Source organism: Harpia harpyja, chromosome 9, assembly GCF_026419915.1.
Source record: "Harpia harpyja isolate bHarHar1 chromosome 9, bHarHar1 primary haplotype, whole genome shotgun sequence".
NCBI classification, from domain to species: domain Eukaryota; kingdom Metazoa; phylum Chordata; class Aves; order Accipitriformes; family Accipitridae; genus Harpia; species Harpia harpyja.
In genome coordinates this window covers 24,574,893-24,592,992 of record NC_068948.1, presented here as the reverse complement: position 1 = coordinate 24,592,992, position 18,100 = coordinate 24,574,893, and the positions used below count along the sequence as shown (strand labels likewise).

Sequence of the window (18,100 nt, the reverse complement as noted above, 5' to 3'; positions counted from 1 at the left end):
CCCCTACACACTGCTAGGCAGCCTCATACAGCCCTATACAGCCCCTACAGACCCCCACACACCCCTATGGAGCCCCGTACAGCTCCTGTGGAGCCTACACAGTCCCTTACAGCCCCTACAGACCCCCTATACCACCCCATACAGCCCCCTACAGCCCCTCTGGACACCCATAAACCCCTACACAGCCCCATACAGCTCCTGCGGACCCCCATACAGCCCTGTACAGCCCTTATATACCCCCATGCAGCTCTCTGGGGCACTATAGCCACCTTATACATACCTATATAGGCCTGTGCAGGCCTTACAGACATCTGTACATGCCTATACAGCCCTCTGCAGGCCTTATACAGCTCCAAACCACCCTGTATGGCTCCTTTAGGTGCCTGTACAGCCCCGTACAAACCTCCGCAGCACTTACAGGTCACCTATATGCTCACATATACCCCTGTATGGGCCCTATAGACTCCCTCTACACCCCTGTGCAGTCCCTATGGACCCCCATACAGCCCCTTTAGATTCCTCTGCACCCCTATACAGCCCTCTGTGGCTGCTGTAGACCCCCTGTAGAGCCCCAGGCAGCCCCTATAGAAGCCCTATGCACTCCCTATACAGCCCCCCCCCAGCCCTCCTTTGGGCCCACACTCCCCCTACCCCCGCCTTGTTGAGGGACCCCACCTCACCTGCCGGCTCCAGCACCCAGGGGCGCCTGTGCTCCACTCCCCCCCCCCAGCCAGGATCACCCCATGGGTGGGGCTGGCAGGGGACAGGGACCCTGGAGGGATGGGAACCTCAGGGTGATGGGGACCCCGGGGGGGATCCCAAGAAACGAGGCAGCTCCAGCATAGTACAAAACACCTTTATTGAGGCGGGGGGCAGCAGGGGGCAGCAGGGCAGCACCCATGGGTGTTGGGGCAGCGCCCAGGGGTGGGGCGGGGCAGCACCCATGGGCATGGGAGCAGCGCCCAGGGGTGGGGGGCAGCACCCATGGGGGGGGGCAGCACCCAGGGGCATCAGGGCAGCACCCATGGGTACTGCTCTCACTTCCTGCCCTTCTGCTTCATGTGCAGCACGAAGTAGTCATTGCAGGCGATGGTGAGCCCGGCCACCAGCGAGAAGAAGCCCTGGAAGCCCACCTTGCCATCCCGGCACTGGTCCAGGTCCTTCATGATCTTGTCCAGGGCCATCGGGTCCCGCTGGTTCTGGGGGGGGGGGGCAGGAATGGGGGTCAGGGCCCGTCACCCCAGTGTCGGGGCTGCGCCCGCCCAACAGACTCCCCTGAGCCCCCGCGCAGTGGGGTCTGTTCCTGGTGGGGGGTTGTGGGGATCCCATCCTGGCAGGGTGCTATAGGGTCTGATCCCGGGGTGCTATGGGTTCCCCCCCCGGGCCCAATCCTGTCCCCCCACCTCCAAGAAGCCGGGGAACTCCTTCTCCATCAGCACCCGCAGGTCCTCCTTGCTGAGGTGGTTCTTGTCCCCTGCGTACTTGTGGAAGGTGAACATGAGGGTCTCCATGGCGTGTTCCATCTGGGATGGCATGGCAGGGCACTGCAGGGCTGGGGGGGGGGGGGGGGCACACTCAGCCATGTGCCCACACCAACCCCCCCCCCCCCCCGCCCTGCTGGCAGGCTGCAGGCTGAGGCTGGCACCGCTCATCACACGTGTGAGCAGTTTTCCAGCCGCTGGGAATGACTCAGCTCCGGCTGCGGCCGCGGGGTGTGGCCGGGGAGGGGGACACACACACAAGTCCTGTGGGCGTGTCCCGTGTCCCCCCCCCCCCCCCCGGGCTACGGGGCACCCTGGGGAACCCAAACAAGTCATGGGGGGGTATTGCACAAAGCCCCCGGTCTCCTCCCTGGGTGGGGTGCACCCTGCCTCAGTTTCCCCATCTCTGAGGTGTCACGGGGGGGGGCAACCCCAAAGCACCCCCCCCCAACCACCCCACTCATCATTTTGGGAAGGGATGCCCGGGCCTGGCAGAGATGTGGGGTGACGGCAGCACAAGGACACGCCTGCCCCATGGGTCCGCTGCCCCCCACCCTGCCCACCCAACGCCATGATTCTCCCCCCCACCCCCCCCAACCTCCGTGTGCCCCCTCCGGGTGGGGGCAGGGTTGGGGGCACCGGTGCCACACCCCAGCGTGGGTGCCTGCCCCTGAAACAGGAACTGGCCCAGCCCACGGCTTTGCCTCCAAAAACTTGGGGGCGCCCCCAGGGAGGGGGGGGCTGGACCACCCCTCCTCAGCACCAGGGCCCCCCTGGTCAGCCCTGCCCCAGCCACCCCAGCTTGGGCTTTGCCCCCCCCCCCAAGCGGGATGCGGCCCCCCAGGGTGTGAGGGCATCTCTTGGGGGGGGGTATGCCCCTCCATGGGCACCCCCAGATTTTCTGGGGGGTGGTCAGGGTGGGGTGGCCCTGGGGAGACCCTGGCCCACGTGCCCATCTTCGGGGTCCCCCTCCAAAGTGGGGTGCGGGGTTGGGTCCCTCTTTAATGGGGGGGCAATGCCCAGAGGTCCCGGGGGAGGGCAGGATGGGGTCCACCCCTACCGGGAGGGGCAGGATTGGGGTCCACCTCTAGCAGGGGGGGCAGGACTGGGGCTCCCCAGCCGGCGGGGTGCCTGCCCGGGGGGGGAATCCCCCCTCTAAATGAGGGGTGCAGGATTGAGTCCCCCCCAAGCAGGGTGCGCGATATCCCGCCCCCCTCCCCCAAGCGGGGTGCAGGGATGGGGTTCCCCGAGTAGGATGCAGCCTCGGCCCCCAACAGGGGGTGGAGGGTCGCCCCCCCACCCCCCCGGTACTCACGGGCGGTGCGGAGCGGCGCGGCGCGGAGCGGAGCGGGCAGTGGCGGGACGCGGCGCCGCCCGGGATAGGCACGGCGGGGGCGGGCCGGGGGGGGCACCGGGGGAGGAGGGGGGGGGGGCCGGGGCGGCCCCGCTGAGTCACCCGCTCCCCGCCCGGCCGCGCTCCGCCTTAACCCCCTCCCTCCGCCCGCTGCACCCTCCCGGGCCGCCCCCAGACACCGGGGACCCCCCCGTCATCGTCATCATCATCATCATCATCATCATCATCGCCGGCGGGGCCGGCACCCCGGCGCGTGCAGGCTAATTTACGACTAATTAGGTGCCGAGGCGTGGGGACCCCGGGGCAGCACCCAGCGCCTGGCGGGGCGCCCGGCCGCGCGCGCCGCCCCCGCAGCACGCCGGGGTGCCGTTTGCCTTCGCGTCCCGAGGACTCGGGTCCCGCGGGGGGGGCGGGACGTGACCCCCCCCTTGGGTGCTGAGGGCCCCGGCAGGCTGAGGCCCCCCCCAGCCAGGGGGTCACCGGGACGGGCCCGCCCCTGCCTCAGTTTCCCCACCCCGAAAAGGTGCAAAGGTGGAGGGGGGGGGCACCCATGGGCCTCTCCCCGGCCCTGCCCCCCCCCCGCCGTGGGTGCGGGCCCTGCCCACCTGGCACCATCTGCCGGAGACGGGGCGAAGGGCGAGCCTGGCCCCGGGGTGCCTTTTCCTGGGGAGGGACACCCCCCCCCCAGACCCCCCCGTTGTCCCCAGGGGGCCCCCAAGGACCCCCTCCCTCCAGAGGGGACTCCCCCAACCCCCCCAGGTCCTCTCAATCCCCAGGGATCCCCCCCCCGGCCCCCCCAGCCCCACAAGGGACCCCCTCGTCCCCAGGGCCCACTGTCCTCGTCCCCCCCCAGCCAACCCCACCCCAAGGGCCTCCCCTTCCTCACAGCCCCCCCCCCCAATCCCTAGGGACACCCCCCCACCTCAAAGACCCCACTCAGTCCCCAGGAAGACCCCAAGGAACCCCCCAACCCCAGAGAACACCCCACCCTCCTGTCACTCTGCCCTCAGCCAAGATGGCGGCACCCCTTCGTGCCCCGCAATGGGCGCGAAGCCGCGCCGGGCGGACCCCGCCTGCCCTCTCCCGAGATGGCGGCTGAGTCCCCACGTGCCCCAAGGGCGTGGCGGCCTTGCCAGCTTGCCCTCACCCAACATAGCGGCCGCTCGCCAATGCTCCTGAAGGGCCCTGAAGCCGGCGGCCGGTGACCCGGATGGACCCGCCCTCCTGCCCTTATCCAAGAGGGCGCCGCGCTCCCCGGCTTTCCCAATAGGAGTGAAGGTGGAGAGGTGAGCGTGGCCCGGATGTGGGCGGGGCCGCTGTCCCGGATGTTGCGTCGCTCCGGAGCCGCGGCGGCCGCCTGCGAGCGGGGAGCGGAGCGGACGGAGCCAACATGGCGGCGCCGAGGCTGGGGCGGCTGTGACGGCTGTGACGGGGAGGCCGCGGCGCCCTCAGCCCGGGCAGCTCCGCAGCGCCAGCGGGGCCCGCACAGCGGAGCGGGAGCTGAGCCGGCGGGCATGGCGGGGGCGGCGTAAGGGAGGCCTCGGCGGTCCCTGTGGGTGAGGGGACGGGCCCAGGCCCAGCCCGCCTCCCCCCTCTGCCAGCGCGGCCCGGTACCGGGCAGGGGCAGCGCAGGAGAGGCCTCGGGTGCCCGGGGGATGGGGGCCTAGGGGGGCCCACAGTGCCGTGGCAGCGGGGCCGAGCCGCTCTCCTCGGTAGCCCGCGGAGAACCACCCACCCACCCCCCCCGCCTGGGGCCGGCGGCCCCTCGCCGCGCTCGCCGCCCCTGCCGTTCCTGGGACCTTGCGAGGGCGGACAGGGCCGTCCCCGAGCGGCGGTGGCCGGACTTTGGTTCCAGAGGCTTTAAAAAGCCGGGCACTCCCCAGGTGCGGGAGGAGGCCGGAGCCGGGCTGCGGCATGTGCCGGTAACAGGGAGGGAAGAACTGAGCGGGGGTCAGGGGCGAGCGGCAGAGCGAAGCCTTAGCCGCCCTCAGGTAACCCTGTGTTGGGATTTAGCACTGTATTTCTGGGAGCTTTGAGCTTAGCTTCTGGGGGAGTCAGGGGTTTTATTCTTTAACACAAGCGTAGGGCAGCGCAGCTGTAGAGTTTCAGACGGAGCAGCCGAGTGCTGGGCCCAGCTCTCTGGGCAGGCTCTCTCCTGGGAGATAAGCTGGTCTTAAGGAGCTGGTGGGGAGGAGACAAGCACTCTAATTGCAAGTAAAGGAGAAGGTATGGGCTGAATCTTAAAAGAGTAACCCAGTTCAGATGACCTTTTCTCAGCTCTTTTGTTAAGGTTTATCACTTAACCTGATCCAGTTTCTGGAGAAGTTGCTATGCTAAGAAAGCAAATTGAGGTTTAAGGTATTCTGAGTACCCTGTCCGTCGCCTGGCTTTGTGAGGGTGGCGTTCAGCCCTGCTGATAAGAAGGGAACAAGGGAGTTCATTCTTCAGGAGTGGTGTCTTTAAAAAAACAAAATGACCTAGAGAGCGCAGAGTGAGTTCCGGACTTTCCTTTTCCTCGTCCCCATGTCATTAAATTATTAAGTAGGAAAAAAAAGGTTTTAGGGGGAAAAAAAAATTGGGTGGCTTCTGACAAGCTGACCAGCTTTAACACTGACCACCGATACCTGACGCTGGAAGTTTGGCTTCCCCGCTATAAGAGCCATATGTGAAACTCTCTGTCAGAGCTCCTGCAGTTTTGTTGGGTAGTTTATTTAAAAAGTCAAGGAGGAAAGGGGATAGAAGACTTTTTAAAAACACTCACTTGGCTGCTGTTTGAATCGTGGATTTAAGCAAGACCAGAAGAGCTTCTCGCTAAGGTGGGTGTTCCTATATGTTTGTTTGGGTTTTTTTTCTAATGTACTAAGGATTTGCCCATCCCTCCTCTCGTGTAAGGAGCTGCTCGCATGAGCCTTGTGCTGTCGGGATGGATCAGGAGAGGCACAGTCCTCCGCGGACAGAGTCTGGCCTCACTGCCTGCTGAGATTTATATCTCAGGTCAGATGACGCCTGCCTGTGTTCAGAACTCTGCGGTTGGGCTAATTGTCCTGACTTGGAAAAGTTTGGGAAACGTGGCTGCAGGTGAACCCTGATCAGGTGTCCTTTAGCTGATGGAAAGGGTGAGATTGGTAAAGCTGGCTGCATGGTGCCTTCCTGATGAGCTGCTGGGTGCGATCCAGGACTCCAGAGGGGAACCGGCGGGCGCTGCCTGGCTGACGTCGGTGGCAGCGCATCCCCTGCCCGGGTTCCCGTTTCCATGGCTTGAGCGTCGCATGTAATTACGCACCGGCATCAGGGAGAGCAGCTCCAGCACTGCTGGGAATTTCCAGCTTTGGGGTTTTATTTAGGATTTTGTTCTTTCCCCCTGTCAGCGTGCAGCGGCTCAGGCACCGTTCCCTGGCTGGTGGTGGTGCTCCGTCTCGGCACCCCAGTAGTAATGGGAGGGGTTTGTTTCTGTGGGGTCCCTTTGCTGGTGCCGGTCAGAGTAGGCATTAGTGGCATTAGAAATCAAGGCTGTAGTTGCCACGCAGTGGCAGAAATTAGATTGGGGGTTTAGTTGAGGTGGCAGGAATTAGATGGGGCGATGAATTGAAGTGAGACGCACTTCCTGCACTTAAAAATAAAAATCCCCCTCCCCCAACTAAACCCATGCACCAAAAAAAAAAAGCCCCCCAAAACCCCAATCCTACCCTGAAACAGCTGCTAGCAGAACTATTTTTGCATCTGGCTCGTTCTTGTGGGGTTACAAATACTTTGTCCAGTGACACAGTGTGGCTGAATGCTTCCTCCTCCTCTGGCCTTCCCTGCCGTGGGGTGTCTGGGGATGGCTGTGCATGCTGGTCTTCTGCCAGTGAAATCAAGCATATTTTCCTGGGCTGGGACTAGTGGGTTTCTTGACGTTAATGGTGGGTGTAGGATCTTTTTCTGCCCTACAGACGTTATTGTACTGGCTCAGACCCACCGTCCCCTCACCAAGGCTGACACAAAGTGCTGCAGGGGGGAGGTCAAAAAAAAGCCCTTCCAAAGAGGACAATTATGGATTAATCTTATTTCTCCTCAGCTCCCTTTGATCGGTTCATCCTCTGTGCAGCAGAACCCTTTATATCCCCACTTTTCTCATTAATCCATCTTGTCCTGTAGCGAGTTTGCCAGCTGAGGTTACCTGTCCTGTGGGTGTGATACCTTGGTATGATGAGTGTGATGGGACAGGCATCGGAGTGGCTGCACCGTGGGCAGTGTCCTATCTGTCTGTCGACCCGGGAATCGGGAAGATTTTTTAGACTGTGTGGCCAGGTATTTGGTCCCACAAAAAAACCCCAGCAGCTGAGTGGCTCCTGAGCTTGTGGCCCGTCCAGCACAGTCCCAGGCTCCTGGGAGAGGAACTGGCTGCAGGCAGAGGTTTGGGGCCAGGGCTGCTGTCCTGACGGATGGGATCCGTACCCTCTGCTCGCTGTGTGTGTGCAGTGAGCTGCGGGGTGGCTGAGCTCTTTCCCAAGGAAGGAGAGGAGAAGAAATGCGTGTTTGGCATGACAGTGACCGCAGGAGCTGTCAGGAGGAGAGCTGGGGTGAGTCGGGCAGCCAGAACGACTTGAGACTTAATTGGTTTTTGCACAGGCAGTTTCAGGTTGAAGGTGTCTGGAGAGGAAGAAATCTCCTGGTTAACTGCTGCTGGGGTGGTGAAACCAAAGCGTTCAGCTGTTTGTTTCTGTTTGCGTTTCCTTCTCTTTGGTAATTGAGGGCATTGGGAAAGTTGGTGTTTGGGTTCTGGTTCTGCCTTGGGCTTCACGCGTCTGCCGAGGCTCCGCAGTGCCGTTCATCCACCTCTGCCGCCGCCGGTCCTTGCTGAGTTGAGCAGGATCAGGTCTGGTCTGCAGCGAAAAGGCGACTAGGTGTCTCCCTTGCATCTGTTTGCAGCACACCGGACGGAGGAGGCTGGGATAGGGCTGTTCCGGAAGATTCACCTCAAAGCCAAATTTCAACTTGAAGTTGGTTTTTGTGACTTCTGTGCCCATCCAGGCAGGAATGTGCTGTGAGGAGCTGGGGTTTTGTGATAGTGACCTGAACTTCAGTGGCAAAAAATCCCCAGCATCTGCATGGGTTAAGTCAGATGTTTGAGTAAGGCTCAGACTGATTAACTGCAGAGCTTTGTAGGCACCAAAAGCTTGTTTTTCCTGTTCACCTTAAATTATTTTAATGATCCTGGAGCCTATGGAAAGTCTCCTGAGCAGGTGTGATGTGGTGTTTGTTTGTGCTGAGGGTGGGCAGGGGTCTTTGGGGACATGTCGCTTCTGCCCCAGTATGGGAAAACCACGGCGTGATCAGCTAGCCAGGGCACAGGCAGCTCCTCGTCTTCTCCTGGGAGATCTTTCCTGTTCCCTACATGATGGGGCCGTTCCTTGAGGAAAATCAAAGGATTTTAGGGTTTTTTTTAATGTACGTGTGCAGCAAAGCGCTCTAGCCTTCCGATCCTGTGGGTTTAAGATGGGAGGAGAGCCAAAGGCGAGGGGAAGCAGGGATCTCTTCCAAGTAGCGGCCGCTGGAATCCCCTGCTTGAAAATAAATTTAACAGCTTTTTGTGGTTTTGGGTGGTGCAGCTATAAGGAACTGCCCCCCGGGACTCAGTACTTCCCCCCCATAAAGTCTCTTTCTGCTGAATGTTTTCTTGTTGTGTTTAGGCAGCACAATGTCAAATTGCTTTTTTTTTTTTTTTTTTTCCTCTCTGGAAGAAAAAAATGCAATGTAGTTCCAGGGTGGTTGGTACTAAATAATCAAAGGATAGCGTCTGCCTAATTTCTGCCTTGGGTTTATGCAACCATGGTGGATTGACCCTGGCTGGACGCCATGTGCCCACCAAAGCTGTTCTATCACTGCCCTGCTCAGCTGGACAGTGGAGAGAAAATATAACAAAAGGCTCATGGGTCAAGATAAGGGCAGGGAGAGATCACTCAACCAATTACTGTCATGGCCAAAACAGGCTCCACTTGGGGAAAATTAACTTAATTTATTACCAATCAAGTCAGAGTAGGGTAATGAGAAATAAAACCAAATCTTAAAACACTTTCCCCCCACCCCTCCCTCCTTCCCAGGCACAGCTTCACTCCTGAATTCAATAGCTACCCACCCCAGCAGCGCAGGGGGATGGGGAATGGGGGTTGGGGTCAGTTTGTCACGTTGTCTCTGCCGCTCCTTCCTCCTCAGAGGGAGGACTCCTCACTCTTCCCCTGCTCCAGTGTGGGGTCCCTCCCATGGTAGACAGTCCTCAACGAACTTCTCCAACGTGAGTCCTTCCCACGGGCTGCAGTTCTTCACAAACTGCTATGGCATGGGGTCCTCCCCGGGCTGCAGGTGGATATCTGCTCTACCATGGACCTCCCTGGGCTGCAGGGGGACAGCCTGCCTCACCGTGGTCTTCCTCATGGGCTGCAGGGGAATCTCTGCTCTGGCACCTGGAGTACCTCCTCCCCCTCCTTCTTTACTGACCTTGGGGTCTGCAGGGTTGCTTCTCTTTTATGTTCTCCCTCCTCTCTCCAGTTGCAGTTTCTGTTCCACGGCAACTTTCTTTTCCCTTCTTAAATACTTTATCTCAGAGGTGCTACCACCATCATTGATAGGCTTGGCCTTGGCCAGCGGCGGGTCTGTCTTGGAGCTGGCTGGCACTGGCTTTATCGGACATAGGGGAAGCTCCCAGCAGCTTCTCATAGCAGCCACCCCTGTAGCCCCTCCGCTACAAAACCTTGCCCCACAAACCCAGTACAGCAATTCAGTGCTTGGCAAAGCCAACTGCAGAAAAATGAGCTATTTTAAATGAAGCTGCTATAAAAGAGGGTCCCAGAGAGCAGCTCCTGGTGCTTCCCATTGCCCAGGTTCAGATGGTTCCTCCTGGTTTTGTGGTGCGGGGCAGGTGGAATGGGCGCTGCATTTGGGGACAGAGGTCAGGTTTCTGGGCCTGCCTGAGGAAGATGGTGTGGTGTAAATATCCAGGCAATTAGCTCATAAGTGGGTGTGTGGGTTTATGTTCAGTTTTTTATCTCAGAGCTGCTTACAGGACACTGGGAAGAAGGCAGAGACATCGCCTTGCGCTGCACATGGTTGTTTCTTGTGTTTTTTACTGTGTGCAGGAATATTTGTAGCTCCCACTGCAAAACCCTGGACCAGAGTGTGCATGCAGCACCTACGAAACCTGGCGGCAGGGCGGGAGCAGAGGGAGAGCTGTGGGTACAAGCTGAGCAGGCCCAACAGCCACTTGAGCCACTGGCCTGTAAAACAAGCGGCACGTGGGTTCATTTACTGCTCGACACCAGTGCCAGAGCACCAAAACCGGTCTGGATGCAGCTGAGGAGCGCCGGGGACTTTACTGTCAGCTTGAAATGTGGCTTTTGGCAAACACTTTGGTTGCTCTTGGTGTTTTTTCTGCTCACGACAGCGACCATCAAGACTATGGATTGTTTGTCTTAATTTTTTTTTAATGCTTTTATTCTGTGTTCACACAATTACTGTGCGCTGCCTGTTGATATTCTGTTGTGATGCAGCTGCAGCTCCTGGTAAAGGCTTCTCCATAACTTGGCTTTTGCAGGGTTTATGAGACCAGAGAAATCCGTTCCCTCTCCTGGGACGTGCCGGGCTGCAGCCCAGCGCGCTCTGACTTCTCCATGGAGCTGATGTGGCTTGGCACCCGGGGCAGGAGGAGTGGTTGGAGAAGAACCGGGGTGCTTTATTCTGTTTTTTCTCCACTCTTTCCTGCATGGAGATGGCTATAGGCTGTTGGTACCAAGAAATCTCTTCACGAGAAGCTGTATTGATATGACTTTTCTACTTGGGGGGAAGCTATACAGTATATATTGCCCTCTCCTCCCCAGCTGGAGTAGTCAGAGTTGTGTCAGACTGTTTTCAGAGCAGCAGTCGCTCAACACATTTTTTAATTTAAGCTATTTGCTTTTCACGATAGGAATTAAAACCCTCCCATTGAGCGCTGGTGGCCGACAGGCCAGTCGAGGGCTCCCTGTTCCTCCGCCTGCCTGGGGCCAGAGCATGAGTCACGGGTCGTGCTGGGAATAGACCGGAGATTCCTGCCTGTGTCTGTCCCCCGTGTTTACGCTGCTGCCGCCTCTGTTTTGGGAACCGTAACCAAGGAAAGCTGCTCTGTGGTGATGCTGGCTGGGCTCGGGTGAGCTCTCTGGAGGGAAGAAGGACCCATGGCCCGGTGCCATGTGGAGCAGGGAGCCACTGACTTTGGGGCTGGATCCCTTCTGGAAAATGGCAGGGCTGGTATCGGACTGCGATCTCTGCTCTCCTGCGGCCTCTGGTCCTGCCTCTCGCAGGGGAGGAGGACTCCTGACCCAGTTAAACTAATGAGGGCCGTTGTTTTAGGGTATAGCCGTGATGCAACGATGGCGTGACTCCCCCATACGGCATGCATGCTGGCACAACAAGCATGTACCCGGGGCAGGTGCCTTTTTGTCATGGGTGCTACCACCACCCCCTAGCCTGAGATGTGCTGCAGGGGTTTAAATGCGCTTTGGGGGTCTGAAGCCCCCTCCAAATAGCTTGGGGGGGCACCCCGGGCCACAGCCTGCTCCCAGTGCCCAGCAAGCCGTGTGGTGCGGTTACTCCTAACCCAATCGCTGTGTGCCCCAGGCAACTGGTGTTGCCAAATGGCTTGTCGCTGGTTCCCAGCCTGTCTTGTGGCTGACTCTGTGCAGTGGCATGGTGCCATCCCCAGGCATGGGATGGCTTAATGTCACCCGCTTCGCTCTGACAGCGCTTGATCCCTAAAGGAGGCCAGACATGGGCTGTGATTCCTGCAGGTCCCTACTCTTTTTGGCTGGGTGCCTGACTCCCCGTGGCTCTTGGTGAAGAAACAAAGCTGTCAGTGCTGCTGAAAGAGAGCTGGGTGATGGCAGAGCTGCAAGGAACTTCCCTGGGGGGGGCCGTAACCGGGTGAGAAACCTGCTGAGACGAGGAGGGTGAGCCCTGAGTTGGCCACTGAAGCCAGTCTGACGAGGCTCGTGCTCCTCCAACTTTGAAGCTGAACAGGTCGGGGCCTGCCGAGCGGCTGATTTCCTTCTCCCTTGATGTTTTGGCATGATACCAGTGGCTGTGCCAAATGGCTTTGTGTGGTTAGTACCCGCTGGTGGGGCAGCGGAGGGTTTGGCTGGGGCTGTCGACATCCCACTTGGCTTTGCCGGGGGATGCGAGAACTCATTTTGCTCGAGTGGAGGACCTTGGTCCTCACCTGTGTCATGGTCTGGAGCCCTGTAGCTCATAGGTTTTTCTTCCAGATGGTGTTTGGGTTCATAAGTTAATGTGGCAGAGACCTGTCAGTGCTGGCAGATCCCGGTGCTGGCAGTCTGGTACCCAGCCCTTGATTTTTGGTGTAAGATGCTCCAGCAGAGGAGAGGACGAGTCATGGCCAAGCATGGAGATGCAGTGGAGGGGTGCAGAGTGGGCTTTTTAATCAAGTATCAATGGGGAAGGAATTAAATTCTGTTGGCCCTCTCTGTCTTCTAGGGTTGCAGTGCTAAGAAGAGCCCCTGGCTTGGCTGGCACGTGCCTGCAGCAGTGGAAGATGGCTGCATTCAAACGGAGCCGAGCGCAAGCATGGCCGGAGGAATGGGGCGATCGGGAGCATGGGCTGTACAGCCTGCACCGCATGTTCGACATCGTGGGCACCCACCTGACCCACCGGGATGTGCGGGTGCTCTCCTTCCTCTTCGTCGACGTGATCGACGATTATGAGAGGGGGATGATCCGCAGCGGCCGGGACTTCTTGCTGGCGCTGGAGCGGCAGGGCCGCTGTGACGAGACCAACTTCCGACAGGTGCTGCAGTTGCTGCGGATTATCACTCGCCATGACCTGCTGCCCTATGTCACCCTCAAGAGGCGACGGGCCGGTAAGTGACGCCACTGGCAGCCTGGCCTGCTCCCTAACAAAGGCCGAGTTATTCAGCCGTCTCCTGTTTCTCCTCTGCTAACACCCTGGAGGTGCGATGGTTAAAAGAACCTGAGGCTTGTAAGGACAAACAGCTGCCAGAACAGCAGGGAAATGCAGGCAGAGAAGGCAAAGGGGTATTTTACAGGGTTTTAGCAAGCGCCCACACATGGTTTTGGGGGGCTTAAAGCCTTGCTTCGTTTCTGGCAAGCGCCAAGGTCTCTTCCTTTCTTTAGCGGCAGAGAACTGGGATTCCTGCTGCGTGCTGTGCAGCTCCGTGACTCCCAGCTCCGTGCCTGCGACTCCCAGCTCCTGCTGCTCATCCCTAGTTTTTAGGGAAATGCTCCTTTTGGCCCAAAATCCTGCCTGGTTGAGATGCCTTGGGTGGCCCCAGGGCCGTGCTGGGGAGTGAGAAGGAGCCGGGAGGGTCTGGGGAAACTCGTGGCTGCTGTGCTCCATGTGCCCTCGGCTTCGGGGGAAACCCGCTTGTCCTCTCAGGGCTGAGGCAGGTTTGGGAAGGCAACCGATGTTCTCCCCGAGCTGGTGCTGTCAGTCCTGTGGTGTGCAGTGCTCAGAGAGGCCGGAGTGAGAAACCCGTGTCCAAATTCAGATTTTTTTTCGCCCATTTTCCACTGGGATGCCCCAAATCCTCCTCTGTTGGCCGCCCCTTTTCCCCTCGCTCTCTCCTGGCTCGGAAACCCCAGCAGTGACCTGACTGTTTGGATCTGGATAATTTGATGGGTTTTTGGTCGCTTCATGGAGCTGTCAGGCTGAGCTGACCCCCTGCCCTCCACCAGCTTGGCCCTGTGCCTTTTTTTGACTAAAACCCTCTAATTTACAGTTCAAAGAAATACCCCAGATCAACCAGAACCAGAGGAGTCATGAAGGAGAGAGCACTTGTTGCAGGGGATATGTAAGGCAGCTGCTCCAGCAGGATTCAACCTCTGAAATTTGCATTTTTGCTTTAAATGAGGATAATTGGGCTTTCTTGGCAGTTCCAGGCCGCTGAGTCTCCCCAGTTTCTGCTCGCACTGTGGGCAACGGTGCTGTTCGTTGCCAGCACTTGGGAAAGCGGTGAGCGCAAGTAGAGGCAGGCATTCAAAACTCCCTGTTTTTGGGGGGATGAGAGGAGCGACAGCAGTGCTGGTGTGAACAAACCCTTTGAGCTGGGGCTGTCACCGGGAGCGTGGTCCCATGCTGCCTGCGGCCTCTGCCCTGCCAGGGGGAAACTGGATCAGGCGGCTTGAAAATTAACGGGTTCTTTTCCTCAGTCGTTTCTTAACCAGCATTGGGCCGGGAAGGGGATGGGGATGCTCCTTTTGGTGGCAGCTGCTGCCTTGTGCTGCTCTGAAATGCCAGAAGCTTCCAGCCCTGCTTGACCTCATGGGATGGAGCCTGAGCACAGGGCAGCCCTGCCTGCACCTACACCCTGCACCCGTGCAGGTTCAGACCAGACTCCATGAGGATTTTCCCATTTTCTGGCCTTTTCTGGGAGGTGGGAGCGCATGCTCTGCCCTGTGTGCCACTCCTGGAAGTGGCTGCCCCGGGGATGGATCCCAGCCTGTTCCCCTGCCGTTGCTGCCAGCTCCACTGCCCACAGAGCCCCTTGCAGGGCAGCCAGCACCGCGGTTTGGTGCAAGCAGGGTGTAGGAGGCTGTTTACTGGTGCCAGTGTAACCTTGCGGTGCTCTTCCTCTGCACCAAGCCAAGAAAAACTAGAGGAAAAGGGAAAGGGGTGTGTGGGCACGTTATGCAGACCAGCTGTGCGGCGCTTGGATTCGGGGAGGTTGGATGGATCCATGGCTCTGTGTCACCCAGTTTGTGTAGGGTTCGGGGGTGTCACAGCACTATTTTTGTGTTTCTTGAGCAGCTTTTTGCTTGTTTTGTGCAAAAATCCAAACTGAAGGGGCACTTGGTTGCTCTACCTCAGTCGGCTGAAGCCAGGTGAGCCATCCCCGTGTCAGCTTTTAGTGTTTTCAGGGTGAGATGGATGGATTGTGGTATTAAAGTGCAATACTCACGTGGTTGGGGAGCTGGAGGTCGGCATTCGCGTCTCCGTACACCGCCATCATGTGAGAAGCGATGCTCCCTACCCATGAGATCTCGTTCTTGCAATGTCTCCAGCCACGCTTGGGTGGAAACTGTTTAATTAAATGCACAAAAATAGCATTCCAAAAAGCTTTATTAAGAAAGGCACCTTACATGTGGTTTATAATGCGCAGTGCTTTGCATATAAAGAGGAGGGATTGATTGGTTAAAGGAAGTCTCCTCTGGACTTAATGAGCTAATGCTCGTTTCTGGTTCCCGTGTCCTTCCAGACCCTGCAGCAGCCAGGAGGTCTTGTCTCCTTCTGCCTCATCATTATTCATGGCTCTGAAAAGGAGCAAAACCCTGTCCTGAATTAGCTCGGCGCAGCCAGAGCCAGCTGGGCGAAGGTGGAGAGTGGCGGGGGGGCCAGGGAGACCAGCAGCCTTGGCCGGCTTCGGTCTGGCAGGGATGGGAGGGATTCTGTGCGGGGATGGGCAGTGCTCTGAGTTCATCAAACAGGACAAAAACAACCCGCAGAAAATGTCCAGGCCCTCAAAAATAACTCATTTTACCCCATAATCTTTGCTCAGCAGCTGCTTCTGCTCAGCAGCTTGACTCTCCTCAAAACCCCGTGTCTTGCCAGTGTGTTACTTCAAAGGTTTGATCTGCTAAAGTCAGGTAAATAATGTAGGCTTAACATTTTTGAGTGTATGCCAGTTTATCCTGAAGTGTTTCAAGCAGCTGGGTCCATCCTGGGAGCCTGGAGCTGCCGCTGTCCCCCTGTGGCTCCACTCTGCCGGGGCTATGGAGGAGGAGGAGCAGTGGCTGCTCCCCCAGACCTTTGCTCAGACTGACACGAGCCACAGGAGCTCGAGTAGGGATCACGGGATGAATGCGGGGCTGGTCTGAGCGATCGCCAGGTATGTACGACCTGGTACGGCACTGGCACAGTGTCAGAGGCACTGCCCGCCTTGGCTGGAATTTCTCCCGGGGGATTGTGTGTGTGCGATGCTGCTGGTCTGTTCCGAGTCTGGGTGTTGGGATTATCTATGGTAACAAATGGAAAGGGCCTTTCCTGGGCTGCAGTTGGGAAGGCTTGGCTCCCAAATGGAGTTTTTTTGAGAGGACTGGCTGGAGAAACAGCTGGTTGATGTGCAGCCATGCTCGGGGGGATGCAGAGCAGCTTAAGCACGTGTTGACACCCGCCGCATCGGGAAAGACCTGCCCTGGCCTCCCTGTGTCCCCTCTGTCCCTCCTGAAGGGACCTGTGTCCCCTTTCTCTTCCAGTGTGTCCGGACCTGGTGGACAAGTACCTGGAGGAGACATCCATTCGCTACGTGACGCCCCGAGCTCACAGCGAGGCAGAGCATGGGCTCGGCCACCCCCATAAATCAGGTGGGTGCAGATGCCCACTGCCAGACCTCGGGGTTTGGTCTGTGGGGATTCGGGGGTTCAGTCTGTGGGAATTCATTGGGACCGTCCCGCTTTTGCCTTGTCTGCTCCCACTGGGAGTGCGGGGACTTGCCTTTGACTGGTGGTAACTGTTCTGTCATTGCTGAAGTGACATCTGACCCTGCTGCCACAAGCCCCCACAGTTTGGGGGACAATCGAGCACGGAGTGTGACATCCCTTCCCATAACTGCAGGGAAGCCATTCAATCTTGGTGTAATCTGGGGTTCCCCTCTGGGGGCTTGCACAGGCTCCTGGGGCTGCCAGACACCCCTTGGGACGAGCGTCCTGGGATGGTGGTGGGACAACTGGGAGGTGACAGCAGCGTGGGAAGGAGGGGAGGGCTGGAGCTTGGTGTCGGAGATGGAGCAGAAGCGCTCCAACACAGATTTGGAGTGCAACCAGCAAGGGCAAGTGGCCCTGAGAGCTTCAGCAGGGCCTGGGAGGGGGAGCAGCTCCTCCAAGATGTCCCCAGGCAGGGAGCAGGGGGGTTCAGTGTCCCCTAACCCCCATCCTCTCCCTGCGCAGTGCCTCCCCACCACCCCGTGGTCTGCTGCTCCTCTGCGGGACCCCAGATCTGTACCAAGAGGCCTGGCCGTGGCAGGACCCTCCTCAGCAGCCAGCGCAAGAGGAGGAAGTCGGCAACGCCGGACCCTAAGGAGAAGCAGACCTGTGGTAAGAGCCTCGGGGGGGGGGGGGGGGGGGGTGCAGGTCAAGGGGTGTTGGGGGGTCCCGGCCCCATGCCAAAGCACTCACCGCCCTCCCCGCTTCCTTCAGATATCCGCCTGCGGGTCCGAGCTGAGTACTGCCAGCATGAGACGGCGCTTCAAGGCAATGTCTTCTCCAACAAGCAGGACCCCTTGGAGCGTCAGTTTGAGCGCTTCAACCAGGCCAACACCATCCTGAAGTCCCGGGACCTGGGCTCCATCATCTGTGACATAAAATTCTCAGAGCTCACCTACCTCGACGCATTCTGGCGTGATTACATCAACGGCTCTTTGCTGGAAGCCCTCAAGGGCGTCTTCATCACGGACTCGCTCAAACAAGCCGTGGGCCACGAAGCCATCAAACTGCTGGTCAATGTGGATGAGGAGGATTACGAGGTTGGGCGCCAGAAACTCCTGAGGAACTTGATGCTGCAGACGGCTCCCTGACTGCCTGATGGCTGCTCGGTGGGATCCAAGCTTTTTCCTTTTTTTTTCTTTTTTTTTTTTTTCTAAAAGAAAAGGAAAAGATGATCGGGACCCCCACCCGGTACTGTGCAACTCTGGGTTCAGAGCCGGGCTGGAGCCACGGGGAGCGCCAGAGGCTTACGTGTTTCCTCACCCCTTTCCTGTCCTGTCCCCTCCTCTCTCACTTTGTTTTCCTTTTTTCTCTTTTATTTTGTATCCATTAAAAATGAAAAGGCAAAAATCTTGCCTGGGGCACTCAGTGACAGGGCTGGGCGAGCCAGGGGGTGGGGTGCTTGGTGGAGGTTTGTACCGGGGTGGGCTCAGCCCCATTGTGCCCATGCCAGGTTCGGGGGTGGCTTTGTCTCCCTCCTGCCCTTGTGTCACCGTCCTGGGGGGCTCTGTGTGCTGGGAGCTGCCCTGCAGGCAGTGCTATCCCCCACCCTGTTTCTCCCTCAAATAACAACACCCCCCCCCCCCCCCATTGCCTCAGTGGGTTTCTCAGGAGTAAAACCGTCCCCATGGCGTCCCCTGGACCATGTGCCTTCGTGTCCCCCTCCCCTGCGGGGGCCCGGGGGGGAGGACCAGTGCCGAGGGATGCCCCGAAATCTCTTGCCTGTCCCCCTGCCTCTTCTCTCCCCTCCGCGGCTGCCTGGCTCTGTCCCTCCCCTCTCCAGCTGGCAACTGGGACAAAC

The 18,100-nt window shown here is 58.7% G+C and overlaps 2 protein-coding genes and 1 long non-coding RNA gene across 6 annotated transcripts; 1 reads left to right on the top strand and 2 right to left on the bottom strand.

Annotated features, from left to right (window-relative positions):
- Positions 1-842: 842 nt before the first annotated feature.
- S100A10 (S100 calcium binding protein A10) lies at positions 843-4,080 on the bottom strand. Of its 2 annotated transcripts, none has more exons than XM_052795874.1 (3): positions 3,983-4,080; positions 1,404-1,552; positions 843-1,199 (listed from the first exon to the last, which is right to left on the bottom strand). In XM_052795874.1, exons 1-3 carry the CDS (start codon positions 3,987-3,989, stop codon positions 1,038-1,040), a joined length of 318 nt encoding a protein of 105 aa, XP_052651834.1. In that variant the 5' UTR covers positions 3,990-4,080; the 3' UTR covers positions 843-1,037. The 2 variants fall into 2 exon arrangements, with proteins under 2 accessions (XP_052651834.1, XP_052651835.1); XM_052795875.1 differs by lacking the exon at positions 3,983-4,080 and adding an exon at positions 2,797-2,886.
- A 95-nt stretch (positions 4,081-4,175) lies between these two features.
- Positions 4,176-17,651, top strand: DEDD (death effector domain containing). Of its 3 annotated transcripts, XM_052795854.1 has the most exons (6): positions 4,179-5,651; positions 10,778-11,948; positions 12,340-12,722; positions 16,075-16,182; positions 16,765-16,911; positions 17,014-17,651. In XM_052795854.1, exons 2-6 carry the CDS (start codon positions 11,914-11,916, stop codon positions 17,388-17,390), a joined length of 1,050 nt encoding a protein of 349 aa, XP_052651814.1. In that variant the 5' UTR covers positions 4,179-5,651; positions 10,778-11,913; the 3' UTR covers positions 17,391-17,651. The 3 variants fall into 3 exon arrangements, with proteins under 3 accessions (XP_052651811.1, XP_052651813.1, XP_052651814.1); XM_052795851.1 differs by having other exon boundaries at positions 4,176-5,651; positions 16,765-17,651; XM_052795853.1 differs by lacking the exon at positions 10,778-11,948 and having other exon boundaries at positions 4,177-5,651; positions 16,765-17,651.
- On the bottom strand, positions 14,924-17,235 carry LOC128145581 (uncharacterized). Its single transcript, XR_008236515.1, has 2 exons — positions 16,993-17,235; positions 14,924-16,890 (listed from the first exon to the last, which is right to left on the bottom strand). It is a non-coding gene; the product is annotated as an uncharacterized LOC128145581 (long non-coding RNA).
- Positions 17,652-18,100: the final 449 nt, after the last annotated feature.

What these genes read in the sequence shown, in the direction of transcription:
- S100A10 (XM_052795874.1), bottom strand. An exon ending in AGTTCCCCGGCTTCTTGGAG is followed by an intron (nt 1,200 to 1,403) that starts GTGGGGGGACAG and finishes CCCCCCCCCCAG; the next exon opens with AACCAGCGGGACCCGATGGC.
- DEDD (XM_052795851.1), top strand. Translation starts at nt 11,914, where the DNA reads ATGATACCAGTGGCTGTGCCAAATGGCTTTGTGTG. An exon ending in GTGCCAAATGGCTTTGTGTG is followed by an intron (nt 11,949 to 12,339) that starts GTTAGTACCCGC and finishes TCTGTCTTCTAG; the next exon opens with GGTTGCAGTGCTAAGAAGAG. An exon ending in CGGCCACCCCCATAAATCAG is followed by an intron (nt 16,183 to 16,764) that starts GTGGGTGCAGAT and finishes CTCCCTGCGCAG; the next exon opens with TGCCTCCCCACCACCCCGTG.